At 40.7% G+C, this 15,000-nt stretch overlaps 2 protein-coding genes across 4 annotated transcripts in view; one reads left to right on the forward strand and one right to left on the reverse strand.

Moving 5' to 3' along the window:
* Positions 1-5,130, forward strand: part of LOC138036586 (60S ribosomal export protein NMD3-like) — a 36,843-nt gene extending 31,713 nt beyond the window's left edge. The window contains exons 13-16 of the mRNA XM_068882723.1: positions 1,050-1,122; positions 2,353-2,465; positions 2,791-2,861; positions 4,656-5,130. Of these exons, the coding sequence (XP_068738824.1) occupies positions 1,050-1,122; positions 2,353-2,465; positions 2,791-2,861; positions 4,656-4,777 (379 nt within the window). The 3' untranslated portion in view covers positions 4,778-5,130. The remainder of the gene's footprint in view (positions 1-1,049; positions 1,123-2,352; positions 2,466-2,790; positions 2,862-4,655) is intronic.
* The window catches only part of LOC138036587 (uromodulin-like), a 16,057-nt gene continuing 5,711 nt past the window's right edge, over positions 4,655-15,000 (reverse strand). For 2 of the 3 annotated variants that reach the window (XM_068882726.1, XM_068882724.1), the window contains 3 exons: positions 13,105-13,219; positions 12,131-12,253; positions 10,454-11,308 (listed from right to left, as the gene is read on the reverse strand). In XM_068882726.1, the coding sequence (XP_068738827.1) occupies positions 10,947-11,308; positions 12,131-12,253; positions 13,105-13,219 (600 nt within the window). In that variant the 3' untranslated portion in view covers positions 10,454-10,946. Of the gene's footprint in view, positions 10,417-10,453; positions 11,309-12,130; positions 12,254-13,104; positions 13,220-15,000 lie in introns of those variants that run through there. The other variant, XM_068882725.1, reaches the window with a different exon arrangement.

The raw sequence follows: 15,000 nt of genomic DNA on the forward strand, positions 1-15,000 counted from the left end.
AGTAACCGGAAGGAAAAGCAAACAAAATGGCGGGCGTTCAAATTGGAAAAACAACCAAAGATTTTGGGCAAATTCAAGGCCTTTCAAGATGAAAAAGGATTTTTCCTGTTTGTTTAGGTAAAGGATGTTATATTTCGATAATAATAAGACACAAAAAAATTTGATCTTCTAGCCTTCAGTTCTCCTTTAAAAAGCATTTTCCACCTTTCCACCTCTTGCTGTTGCCCTCATCCCCCTATTGGCCGTGTATGTCCCCAGGCAGGTTTGCGGGGCCTTTATATGCCCTGCCTGGCTTTATTCCTTTATTCACCCACTTTTCGCAAGTCCACTCCCACCCCCCCCTTCATCGACACTGCCAAACATACCTACCTCAGTTTACTTTACGCCCTACGCAAAATTTTCACCCGTACCTTTTTAAGGTCCGGTCAAACGTGAAATGTTTGGTGACCAAACACGATCAAACTTGTTTGTTGACCAAACAGCTCCGGTCAAACTTGAAATTTTTGGTGACCAAACACGATCAAACTTGTTTGTTGACCAAACAGCTCCGGTCAAACGTGAAATGTTCGGTGACCAAACACGATCAAACTCGATGTTGACCAAACATTTTGTCGTTTGGCCACCCTGTTTGACGCTGTTTGATTGTGTTTGGTGAAATTTGCAATCCATCAAACACCCGATCAAACAACGCCAAACACCGCTATTGTTCTCGTGTTTGTTCATTTGGCCGACTTCACTGAGCATCTTTGGCGCGCGCATGCGTATTGCGATGCAGACATAGCCCGAAAAAGCCCGAAATCCTTTCGAACTCGGATGTAGTTGATGGTTCCTTTGATAGCGTTTGGTCATGTCATCAAACACGGGGAAAGTTTGGTCACCAATTATGTTTTACGTTTGACTGGAGTGTTAGTAAGGCATAGAGTGGCTATTATGCAAGTGTGAATTAATTACTATTTTGTGAAATTATGGTATAAAACACCCACTTCAGTGATAGTGAGCTGTATCGTGACTTGTAAACGTTGACAAAGCCTTTGTGGTGATTCTGTTAGGTTTGATTTTACCAGTTCAAACATCAACGATGAGAATTTGAATCGAATGAGCTCTGACAGAATCCCGGATGTGGTATGTGTTGTTCAGTGTTCATTTTAAGTGATAGTGGTCACAGAACTAAGTGAAGTGGGCACTCCGCTGACCCGGATGCTGGGTAGATTGAGCAACAACCAAGGTCCAAAATAGTTTACAGTGCTGCTTTCGTAAACAGATCTGCAAATGGTTGTACTCGAGTTCATTGTTTTCTCGTATAGGCACGATAAACCGGAAGCCCCAGCACTTGCTTGTATTCTCTTTGGGACATTTAAGAACCGAACAATTGTACGCAGTGTCGGGCACAGGTTTCCTGGTGTTGTGGTCTGGCCTCAGGTGAGGAACGCTCGTATGGGACCTCAAGAATCAAACCGGCCAAATTGGAAAGAGGAAGAAAGTAAATCCCCTACCTGGAATTCTTTGGTGAACTCATTTTACCTAGTCAGCGTCAAAATGCTTCATGATGCCCTATTTGCCAATAGGCGCGCTGAGGCTACAATCTTGGACCAAACTGTTGAGACAGTAGAGACCTTTAGCAACGAAATTTTCGGGCAATACCGCGAACCGCGAACCTCGGGAAATCACAGTCTGTGGTTCGAGTTCCAACTTCAAAACACCGTTCTTGCGGTAAGTGATTTACGGCAGCGTTTTATAGCCAGAGACCAATCAGACCTACCGTTTGACCTTATCAGTCATGTTGTTACATCTGTTTGCTATCTATTGGGAACAATTTTGAAGATCAAATATAAGTTTTGGGAGAATTTGAGCTGTTTAATTTGAGAGCAGTTGTAGCAATGAAATATTCAAGATGGCGGCGCCTATATGCATGACAGAAAAAGGCTTGCTAAAGTTCAAAATCGAGCTAACCTCTAACGGGAAACGACTAACCGAAAACCGCGGTTTGCGGTTTGCGGTTTGCAGTATATCCCGAAAACTTCGGTGCTAAAGGTCTCTGATCTAGACTAATCTTCACACAAATTCGCCTTCGTGTTTACACACTCCTACTCACACTCCCCTTTCCACTCCCCTCCCCCCTCAGTCAATGTAACTACGTATTGTCTTCTGTCCTACAGTATATTAACCGACCAAGATAAATCATCATTGAGTTTGGGGAGAGGGGAAAGGGCGGCTTTTAAACGGATAATTTTGTGGGGTTCCCAAAATGTCTCTGTGTCTCAACAGGTTTTTGTCCAAGATTATAGGTGAGGGTGTAGATTTTGTATCTCGCGGGAGTACCTGTTGACTAAATACATTTGGCTCACCTTTCAGATATTGGTGAAGAAATCCTATGGTGACAAGAAGAAGCGACGGAAAAGAAGGAACTGGAAGTTGAAGGGTCTTAACAAGGAAATGAATGGCATTGATCAAGACAACTTATACAGGTAACTATGGTGATACTGACACTTCATGGTTTCGCATTTTCTTGATAAATATACAACTGACTCATCACTGCAAATATATCTTTTTAACCAGTGATAAGTTTTTAATTGTAATTATTGTTGTTGTTGTTATTATTATTATTATTATTATTATTATTATAGTTTATCATAGTTTTATTATTGTAAATATTATAGGACATAATTCAGCCTATTGGCTGCGACGTTTTATATAAATAAACTATCTATCTATCTATCTATATCATCAAACTCACCTAGTAATTACATTCCTACATGCTGATATCCTGAAAATTTTGTTTACAATTTCCAGGGATTATGATGCATTCTTGGGTGATCTGGAGGAAGACAAAACTTACCGGCAGAATGTCAACATATATGTGGGTTAGTAAGACTTACTGCTGCCTAATTTGACTTTATATTTTTAACTATTTTAGATAAAGATAAGGATCAAAGTGATCTTGGGAAGGGGATTGCTTTGTAATGGAATTTTTAGTTGTTGGTACTGTCACCTATGTCACCATTTCCATTAGTAGGGCTAACGCTCACATGGTTCATATGAGGTAGAAACCTAGCACTTCACATTACACTCTAATCAGTTAACTCTGTTGAAACATAGGAGCTACACGGGCAACGTTTGTAAAAACGTAAGCCTTCCTTGTACTTGTACATGTTCATTGCCGTGACTTTAACATCTTCACTTCCCACGGCCTGCTCCCGTCTGACCTTGTAGCTCAGTCGGTAGAGCGGCGGAGATCTAACCCGAAGGTCGTGGGTTCAATTCCCACCCTGGTCAGAGTTTTTCTCTGTCCTTGTGTGGGCCCATTTCCATTAGTAGGGCTAATGCTCACATGGTTCATATGGGGTAGAAACCTAGCACTTCACATTACACTCTTATCAGTTAAGTATGTTGAGAAATGCACGTAACATCCAAACCAAAGTCTAGGCATTTGCTACCGATTTCCAGCAATAAGGTAAGTGTAAAGGTTAGCGTTATTTTTGGCTTAGGGTAAATGCAGCTGTTTATCCTTACTTGAAGAGCAGTATTTTCGGGACAATTCGTGTCGTTACTTGTTCGTATTCCGAGACACGAGTGATGTTGAAGTTGGCGAGAAGAGCAAGGGGACACGTACCCTGCGAGCAGAGTCTCTTTCGATCTTCCTAGATAAGTCGGGAAGAGGAAAGTAGACTCTGCTCGCCGCCTCCACATTCTTTGATTTGCCGCTCATCCAAAGAATTGGATGAGTCAGTCCAGTTTCGACTTGTCAAACCTGTTTTGTTAATTTTTGCGCATGATCAATCGCCACGCGTCATCGATATTTTGAAATTTACGACAGCGTGGCAATTTTAACTGTTAGAATTCCCATGAGTTTTTCCTATGTGTATCGGTTACAGAAACTTGTGTGACAGAAACCTATAAATTTTTCAGTAAAAAAATGAAATGGCATTTTAAGAGTATGGACTATCTTGAGTTTCCAATGAAATGATTCCTTGATTGTTGTGTGTTTGCCAGAGTTGTTGGAAAATATCCCGACTGTTTGTTTTCGTTTTGTGCTTTTGTGGCTACAGGTCACGCATGACTGACACCGAATACATTTAAATTTTTAACGCATGCTCAATGCGAAATGTGGAGGCTGCGAGCAGAGTCTACTTTCCTCTTCCCGAATTATCTAGGAAGATCGAAAGAGACTCTGCTCGCAGGGTAGGGGACACGTTGTGACGCTTATTGAAGTTCGCTTGCATCACGTAGGCCATTTGCGAGTTGATGGCTGCCTCCTCTTCGAAACGAGTCTAAGTGCGAAGTTTTTGTGATGGTAATTATCTCTACTTTACATATGAATGAAAACTAATTTTCCTAAGAAAAACTTCAGACTTAAACTCGCTTTGAAGAGAAGGCAGACATGAACTCGGAAATGGCCTAACGTCTGGTAGTGTTGGTGTTCTGGACATTCATGTCATATCCGAAAGACCCTGAGCATCATGTTGTTGCAGCAATTTTCATTACGTCTTGGATGCTTAGGAGACCCAGGATTGAAGGGGTATATGGTTGAGTGGGTCATGGTGGTATACCACGGTGAATCTGACATTCAAATATTCACCAAATGTGTACATGTATGGCGTTGTGGTTTACCGAGAAGTAGCATCAGTTTTATTCTGGTTTGACCAATTCTTGTTCAGATCGTGATTACAAAGGAGCTCCTGAAGATGATGATGACGAGATTCCTAAGATAACTCTCCAGGAGATGTTGGAGGACTTGCATCTGGAGGAGCCTGACTCAGCCAGCGTGATGACTGAATAAAGGACTTTATTTCATCTCTTAAGATCCCATCACAGGCAGTTGATTAAGTAACGCAATTTCGCTGTACTTAAAATTACGTTAAGTTGTGAAAAGTGACCTCGAGGTTGTGGGACTTAAAGTAAGGCTTTGAATGATTTTACTTCCTGTGGGCCTCGAGAAGTTGTTTTTTTCGTAAGACTGAATCTTATGTCCAAACTGGACTAAGGCCCAGTCGAATCTCAACCAGTAACTGGCGGGAAAACCGAATAAGGCTCCTTGAAAAAGTGGTGTTAAGCGGAGTGCTCATAGCTCATGAAACAAACTGAATGCCAAAGGCGCACCAACGAGCAACAGCATTAAACTTCTGTTTACCAGTCCTTGCCAATTTTGCTTGAGCCCCCCCCCCCCCCCCCCTTCATCCGTGTTGAATCAAAGTTGAATCGATGATGAAGGAGTTTAAAAGCCTTTAAACGTCTTTGCTTCAACGACCATTCGATATTTCTTTTTTCGTGAATGTTGAATGAAGTTGAAGCCGTCCCCCCACCCCAATCCCCTTCAACATTTTTGGGTATGTGCGTGCGTACTAATCGGTCTCAATGGCGTATCCGTATCCGTGGCAACAACAGCGGCTGCAGCTTGGGACTGAATATCAGGCTTCTCGTGAAGCCTTGCTGAATCAAATGTCGGTGACGTGTTGCAACTGTTTGCCTACCCCGTATTTTTCAACATCTGTCAACAAAATCAAACGGATATTAAAGCAAATGCTGAAATCGTTTGCCCGGGCCTTGATTGAATTTGACTGTACGCACATTATAACCTTATGATTATTTTGGTCAGTGTTGACAAGAAAACCGCCGGAAATCCGCCGGAAATCCGCCGGAAATCCTTACCCGTCAAATTTTGAGAGTTTCGATGAAGCTAACGTTAACAGAGAGTCAACGTGAGTTCATGAAGAAATTTGCAGCAAGGAGTCAGTTTTGAACTCTATAACCATGATACCTAATATTTCCTCCTTTGACATTCCGGAAAACGGTTTTGGGTACTATTTTTTCCACAAACAACTTATGTCGAACAAAAACGAGAAGAAGATTTCACATATACGGCAAACGCGAAAAATGCCTACTTTCACGTAGAAACTGTAAGCGGCAGCTGGCAAACGTATAAAATGGCAGGAAAATCATAGTCACGTGGTCATTTTGCCGTTCGCTTTTGACGTAAACTTTAACTTCGAGGGAAACTGAGAAAGGTTCTATTTATGGTTATTATTTAAGCATTATAGGACTTTTTCCGTGTTAACATAGCCTCCTCTAAACACGAGGGGAGTTGGGAGAAATTGAGACAGTTATGCAAACTCGAGACACGGTCGAGGGTTTGCATAACTGTCGAGAATTTCCCAACTCCCCAAGTGTTTAGATGAGGCTATGTAAACACGGAAAAAAGTGCTCGACTGCTTTTATAAAATATTTCTCAAAAATAGTTCGACAAATGAAGGAAAACGCTGTTTTTTGTTTTTGCTTCTTGATTGAAACAGATTTTCTTGATACACGCTCATATTTCCTACCAGCCAATCAAAACGTGCGTCTGACAACACGTAACCAATAAAAATTCGTGTCATGTCACAGCCGTGTGTACATACTCTCATCTAAACACAGCTATTGACCAATGAGAGTGCGCGTACTATCCGAATTATTTTATAATAACCTTTTCATTCGCATGATGTAAAAGTTCTCGTGACTAGTACCGTAGATTTTGGCTAGTGATGAGATTTTAGTGTTACATCAATATAGTACCCTGACATTGTATTGAGACTGTAAGCTGAATTTACACACTGATCAATCCTGGGAATCAGAGGGTTAAGGAGATTAGCATCACCACGTTTTTGTCAAACGGATATCAGGGAGCCTAAGCACGTGACGTTTTTGAGACGCGGATGGCAACCCGAAGTGGGCAGTTTTCTCTTTTACAGTGCAACGCGCCTTACCGAGGCCATCCAACAAACTTTCACATTTGACAATTACATGTAAATACGTCAACTCAACAACCCATGCAACGGTGTTCAAGTTTCAACTGTGTCAACTTGGCAAGGAGGCGTGACCGTCAATCAGATTCACACATCCTGATTGGCGGACAATTTGTAAAAAACTTTGTTAGGTGGCCACCGTAAGGCGCGTCGCACTGTAATTTGTATTCACATAACCACATTTAATTTTCAGAGTTTCTTTTCTTCATTAGAGATGACAAGTTTTGAAATCTGGGAGACTACTGTCCTGACATACGAAATGTTCACTTCTTTTCCGTTCGCGTCCCCAAAACGTCGCATGCTTAAAGCTCCTTAATTGTCAGGCTGAAATTTGCGTTTTGCCAAAAATGAAAGACAGTTGTTTCATTTCAGCTCATTTCGTGCCTTTATCTACAGGTATCGAGAAAACTTGTGATAAAAGATTTTAAGGTGTGTTTTGCCCACATCATCTGTTGTTTCGACAAATCGGGCTAACGTAGATTTGTTTGGATATTCTAGTGTGGTCCTGTGGTATTTTTTGGCTATAGGGGCATCCTGCCTCTTTAGTACAATGCTATCATTTTCCAATCAGTCAGCCCAGAATAAAGTGCTGAATATTGAAAGTGCGTTGCGTTGCAATTTGAACCCGATATACCAGGTAATCATTGACCAATGATTCTTTGAAAAGTAGAAATTTTACAAAGAATGTATGGCATCATTTGCGCTTTTGCCACCCAAGACTTTATCGATATTTGACGGCTAATAACTCGTTATATCGCAAGCTTAAAATTGGAGGGGCTAGGTCACGCTATTTTAGGTAATTTTGTTTAATTTTGTTAATTATGAGCTCGTCTTTTCAAAATCACGCCCACATAACAACTGAGAATGATTTTCTAGCTTTGTAAATGACATTTTAATATAGACTGATGTAATTTTGAAAAACGGTGGGCCGACGTTTTTCAAATTTACCCAAATTCAATCCATTTCATCCATGTCCCTTCTTGGCTTTCCTGCGTTTCGTTAGAGATCTTCTATAGTTTGGAACAGTTATTTTGATATTTTAGTTAATTCTATGACCATTTGATCAGTGCTGAAATTGCTTAAAATTGCGTGACCTAGCCCCTTTAACTAAGGTTTTCGTTTGAGGCCGGAGAGCGGACGTTTCGTCCGGTCGTTTCCCATTCCATGTCCGATACTTTGATGCCAATATTTAATGGGTTTGTTATACTTTTTATTATAGTTTTTGTCGTAGTGCACTTTATACTTCATTCTATGTCATCGAGGCTGTCTGATGGAGTGAGTGAGTAAGTGTAAGATTTGTAGGCCTGCAGTGCGTGCATGATTTACGAAACTAATGTACGGTTTTCTTGAATCACAACAATTCATGTATGTTTGCGCCCCACTTGTCGCCTTTTTCCTTTCTTAATTTTCTTAACGAAAAGAGAATGAAAACTGTTTGATTACGTTATTGTCAAATTAAATTCTTAAATGTCTTAAATCAAAATCACTCTTTTCACGTCAACGGAGATCGTCACGCAAGCTCACATTTCACAGACATTCTGCAGGTCAAATAAACAAGGAAAAAATTTACCAGTCAACCATAATATTTTTACTCTCAAAGACCAGGTCAACTTCTCTGCATGCATTGAAAAAAAGTCAATAGTGATTTCCTCGCAACGGAAAGAAAGTCAGTAGAAAACTATTTTTATCTTTATAATTGCGATCGATCAGCAAAAAATGTAGATTGCATCAGGTTGTTTGTGTTGTAAATTCCCAGCACTGTGCTCAAAAAATTTTTCCAGTGTTAGAAAAGATGAGCTCTTCTGAATTAAACGAAACATTAAAAAATCGCAACGTAGTTGTTACATATGTAAAAATCTTTTAGTCATCGATTGTAAGTGTACGTTCGGCAACACTAACTAATTTAATTTTGCTGATTGGTAAACATGTAGATTATATCGGCTAGTCTGTGTCTGTTGATTTCACTGATAGCCTCTTTCTTCTCTTGTAATTTATTCATGCAATTTTTCGCTCCGCTTTTCTTTTAAAAAAATGATATCTGTATGACAAAGAAGCGGAAGTCGCCTGTGTGTTAGGTGAAAGGGGAAACAAAGCTGAAAAGCCTTTTCAAATCCCAACCTATTCTCTACCTTGAATTAACGATTATCGTTAATTGTTAATTTGCCCTGAATTTACTGTTATCGTTATTTTAGAACACTGAAAGCTTGATATGGATTATGGGAAATGAACATATTTCTTTTAAAAGAGGAACCCTAATGTCTGGACTCGCAGGACTCGAACCTGGGAACGTGTAATTAATAACCCCTTCCCTTAACCACTAGACTACCACATCACTAACTGCGAGGATGTCATTTTTTATTAATGTCAATAATTTTTTCTTCCAAAAGTGCCGCTGTAAACGTGTATTAGCACCCGCTAAGGAGCAAGCTTACACAGTGAAAACTGTCGGTTACCAAACTTCAAGAGAAAGCTAACCATTTTAAAATCAAGCTTTAGACTTAACCATTATTCAGCAATGATTTTATATATATACTAATTAGTTTTGGTAAATAATCGGCACATTTTTAGTCAGTTGATCTTTAGTGGTAAGTGGATAAAAACAGTTCCTTCGAAGTGGGTGCTCCGGGTTCAAATCCTGTCCAGGGGCTGCTTTTACTTTTTTCTTTTTATTTGCTACCACAAGTCCTGGGATACAGTGTCCTAAATTAACGATAATAGTAAATTGAAAGCAAATTAACAATTAATGATAATAGTTAATTTAGAGAAGAGAACATGTTGCAAATCCTCCTGTCATTTAACAGCCGCGTTGGAAAATAACTGGGTGAAACACGAAAATAAACAGGTCTGTTGGAAGCGTGCTTGAATTTCAACAAATGAGCCCCAAACTCGGCAAGAATTTGTGGCGCTGATGAGTAATAAAGCAGTTTCTATTTCTTAAACGATAGAATTACCTGGTGATAAATAAACTCGTCTGGGAGAGTAGATTTTTGCCTTTGCAGAAAGAATGGTCAACCTCAAGAGTTGGACGATTGTGATCTCTGTGTTGAATTCGCACATTTCTTGACGACTTTTATTACACTTGAAAGAAAAAAAAAAAAAAAAAACTAACAAAACAACAATCCCATGTCTTGCCGTTATTTTTTCACAGATGTATCCAGTTGTTAGTAACACGCAACGTAACTGGATCACAGGCGGCCGCTGAAATCGATATCACTTTCGATTTTTGCGATTTACTTGTGCAGCCAAAAGAACAATAGAAAAATTGAACGTAGCACAAATCTCCCAAAGTGTTTTTCGCTGATGGTAACTATTTTACATTCGTGGCATAAAATTTATTTTGTTTTCATGTGGCAAATTTTGTTGCTGATGGCAATTTTTTTCATTCTCGATCGACACTTCTATTAAACTTCCTTGCGCCTTTCCTTAAAACTGTGTATCAATATTTATTTTGCATAAAGCAGGCTAACAAAATCTGTTCCATGCTTGGCTCGCATTTTGGTGCTTTGAAATAGAATGTTCCGTCCCATGGTTCTGGCAGCAAGTCTTGTATGTTGACGTGTCCCATCCAGATACTAACCCAGCCGGAAAAGTGAACTTTTGTCGCGGAAACTCAGACGCTCAGAGTACACGCTTAAATTTGCTGTGAAAAAGAAGTTGAACTTTATGTCAGCCTCGAAGCCAATGTTTCGCGATTCCTTTTTATTTTCTTGTATTTTACATATTACGTCCTGGGAAACAAAACGCAGCTCAGGTGACAGTTATGGAATAAAGCAGTATCAAGTTACTGCACTACTACACGTACGCAATGCGTACCTATTTTTTTTACCTACTTTATAAAGATAATTTGAGTGAGCTCCAGCATTTCCTGGGAAACTGATTCTTGGGTTCCAGAAACACTGGGAACAGCGTTTCTGAGTGTTCCATTTTAAAAATTTCCTGGGAGGGCATGCCCTCAGACCCCCTAAATAGGGTGCCTTGCTTGCCACATGGCACGTATGGTGCTTTCAGAAATATGTCCGGTACTTTACAGAACTGTGGAAAACCCTGACAAGTTCATCTGTAAATTGCATAATGCCTTCTCTGAGCAAACTCACATGTTAGTGAAACGAAATGTAAACAATGACGGCAGCAAAGATTCGTCAACAGGGACTTGACTGATTCAACAAGAAGCTAATCACTTCCACAGTAACGCGCCTTACAGTGTGTCTTTTTCAACCTGTAGACAAAGTACGCACCACAGTTACGTACATCAATTGTGTTTTTTTTGTGACAGCAATTATAATATCCATGAAAGCAAGCCTCTCTTTGTACAATTCCCTCTTGAACGTTTGGATGTTTGCCAACCATCCAGCCGGTTAGGTCTGTGTTACATCTGTGAGTTGGGGGACAGGAAGTTGCCATTTGTTTTCCAGCCTGGCCTTGAAATCGATACCAGTCTTCTTTGAGATTGTTATCACATTTTGCCCTTCCCCAGTAGCGAACATTCCTATCCAAAGTTCTCATACTAATGTAGTTTCTACATTCAGGAGCGGCTGTGGAAGGAAAATGTTCTATCAATCCTTTGCTTGATAGAGCCTTTAAACTTGAGTTAGTAAATGTATTGGGCATTCAAAAAATACGTCAATTTCCCAATCATGAAGGAGCCATTGCTTGCAAACAGGCTCGGTTTTATATCTCTCGTTCCAGGGGACTGAGAACAAGGTTGTTACTGAAAGGCTCACTCTTACTTATTATTCATTACTTTCGCTAAATATATCAGATCAGCGGTAAACAACAAAATAACTTTATCCCCCCAGTTGATCAATTGTTTGCTAGTGTTTATCCGCTGGGAAATGATTTATCCGGTGGATGGCGTTATCCACCTTTTGAACAACCGAGGCTTGAACTAAATGCCAAACCGCCTAATTATGTATCTGATATCCAGGATTTCCTTCAGCTTATGTCAATTCCATATGGGTTGGGAATAGACTATCATTTTGTGTAAAACCTCTGAAAGTGTTTCAAGGCGTTTTGGTGGATGGCATGTAATGTCAATCCCATGTTAGGAGGCAATCGCTTCATAGACCACCAATGTGGCCTGGGTTCGGTCCCCAGACTTGGCGTCATATGTGGATTGAGTTTGTTGGTTCTCTACTCTTCTCCGAGGGCTTTTTCATCGGGTACTCCGGTTTTTCCCTCTCCTCAAAAACCAACCTACGATTTGAGGATATGAATTACTTGAGTTGTGTGCAGTGTCCCAAATTACTGCCCCAGGGTTAAATGCAATTGACAAAGTTCGAATCTCTATTCGCAACTAGAAAAAGACCAAGAACACGGCAGTGACAGATCCCTTTGTTAATCCTTTCCATACCAACCTGTCTCGCATTTAGTTCCAATGAATCCCTGCAGGCAGTGACACTCGTATCCCCCAATAACATTACGACACGTGCCTCCATTTTCACATGGAATGCTTCCACTGCTCGCACATTCGTTGATATCTGATACGCAAGCACAGGGTAAGTCATTAAATTTTTACTCACGTAAACTTTCCACTAATGGGTTCAGTGAATAACTTATCTTCTCTGTATAAAGCTTGAACAACCACGGAAAAAACAAAACTACGATGCAAATAAAAACTAACATATGCCCTTTAGAAAACTCGAGTGAAAGAAACGGGATTAAAATGTCAGGCTTTTGGAAGAAAGTTAACTTCTCCGACCGCAATTCCATAGACCTTGTTGTTTGTTACTGCAGGAAACTTCGGTTGTGCTACTGGACATTTTTCAGAAATCTCGTGACTAATGATAAATTACAAAAGGCTGGTCATTGGTCGGACTTCGCGGGAAAGTTGAAATGGCACAAAAAACTATAAGTTGCATCTCTCTGGGCTTAGTTGTGCGAAGCAAGGTCAGTTCGGTGCTAACCATTGGACCATGAGTATTTAAGAAATCTCTACGTTGTCATGGTATTTGGCACAGGTTATTGCTGACCAGGCTTCGAGTAACGCGGGCCTGTTAAAATGAGTTTTACCTGACTTCAATCTCATGATTACACTAGAGTTCAATTTTCTGAGATTAGAATAACGCGATCAAAAAAACTGCCACAAACCAACAATGTCAGTGTTGCTTTGACATAAACAAGGGCACATTTTGCATCCATTTCAAAATCAACGGGGAAGATCGTAGGCTGAATGCTTTGAACTGAAGAGAGTAGATTCAACCCATATAAAGCGTTCAGCCATGAGACATCGGCTTGAGACGAGTGCTCTGAAGTGCTCTGATGACCTCTGATCACTCGATTGATTTAACGTCATGTGCCACTAACTGAACATGTTTGCGTATGTCTTTACCCGAGTCACACTGAGGCCCTGTGAAGCCTGCAGTGCATATGCAGCGGTATCCTTCTGGACGAAAACCGGATTGACAAGTACCATGGTTGAGACAAGGCATTGAAGCGCATGAATTCTGAAAATATATAGATAGACAGTCGCTTTTCAAAACAGACTAATTAGTGTAGGTAATCGCATGATTTTTTCGTTCAATGTGGCATAGATAAGCACCACTAAATTCAATCAAAAGCAGGGAAAGGTTAAGTCCACACTTTGCTGCTAGGTTGCAGATATTGTGCTGTGGTAGGGAGCGACCGGGACGACAGCAGAAGGGTTTCACAAAACGACAGGCTGAGTAGAAAAAATGTCATTGCTTTTTCCTTCTTGAAGGTACCAGTTCTTTTAAATTCTTGATAAAAATGTTCTGTTTGAGATTATATTTATCAGAAGTTATTGTCGCTGTGTGAGCAGCATTGTTACATTTAGCCTGCAGAGTAGTCGTTTTTGATTTTCGTTCGTTGAAAGTGGTTTGTTGAAAAGCCGCCATAATGGAAGCGCAGAGAGAACAGAATTGGGACTAGTCGACGAGAGGCGCATCGTCCTCTCCCTTGAAACCATTTTTAGCTCGCCCCAGCGCTCTCTTAGTTCTTCCAAGGTGGTGCCACTGAGTGAATCGAAAGATTTTACCCAAATACGACTGCTCTGCTACCCTGCGAGCAGTTGGTTTCTCCTACGCTTCCCGAGAGAGAAACTACTGCGAGCAATCGTTAGTTTCTTTGAGTGAGTCGCCGTCCAGCGCCAAGGACTAATAAATTAAATTTGAACCGGTAAAACGAGTTAGTAAACTTGTTTTGGCGTTGCGCGTGCGTTCAGCCACTTAACTGCTGCGTTTTGGCGAGCCTGCTGCGTAGTGATTTCCCGCGAAATAAGACGAAGTGATGTCCAATACATCACGTGGGGTGTGACGTACTTCGCACATGCTCGATAGAAAATCAAACGGTTGCTCGCAGTGGTTTCTCTTTCGGGAGGCGTAGGAGAAACCAACTGCTCGCAGGGTACTGCTCTGCAGTCTTGGTGTCATTTAGTTAAGTCTTATTTTTTAATGGGCAGATAATAATAATAAGAAAAAGAAGAAGAAGAAGAATTTGGGAAATTTCCTATTTGGTTTTTGGTCAGTCCTTAGGCTTCTCATCTTTGTTTATTTAATACAGTTATATAGCTTATAATAAAGGACTAAAGCAAGTATATGTAATGTATTAGCATAAATTAGCGGACACGTGGTCGAGCTAATCGTAGTTGTACTGTAGGTTGCAAGTACGTTGCGTTATTAGAATGCCATAAATAGTCGATCGAGTACAGATCCACTAAATTGGCGACGAGGATTTGAAGATGATGTGGAGAGGTGTGCCAGTTCCGACTTTCTAGAAAGGAAGTGATGTGGAAGCGTATTTGGAGCGGTTATAATGTTTCATGACTATGGCGGGAACGGCAGATAACAAGAAGGTCAGTTTGTTGTCGTGCGGACTTTCAAGTGTTCAATATGAGACCCTCCGAGATCTGGTAGCGCCCGAGATACCGAAGGATGTTGCCTTCGATGATTTAACAGCCAAGATGAAAAGTCATCATGGTTCAACCCGAAATACTCGAATGGAGAGGGCCAAGTTTCGCTCTATTACTCGAGGGGAGAACGAGTCAGTCATGACGTTTGAAGCTAGGCTAAGACACGGCGTTCGTTATTGTAGGTATACAGGAGCGACCCTCAACGACTGTTTAGTTGAGCAGTTCATTCAAGGAATCAATAACAAAGCGATAGCGAAAAAACTCTTAGAAAAGGAAGGAACAATGTCGCTGAATGAAGCTGTTGAGATTGCAAACACGGTCTCGTTGATCGAAGCGGGAAGCAATGGTGCGACTGCG

This window comes from Montipora capricornis, unplaced genomic scaffold, assembly GCF_036669925.1.
Source record: "Montipora capricornis isolate CH-2021 unplaced genomic scaffold, ASM3666992v2 scaffold_489, whole genome shotgun sequence".
Lineage (NCBI taxonomy): Eukaryota > Metazoa > Cnidaria > Anthozoa > Scleractinia > Acroporidae > Montipora > Montipora capricornis.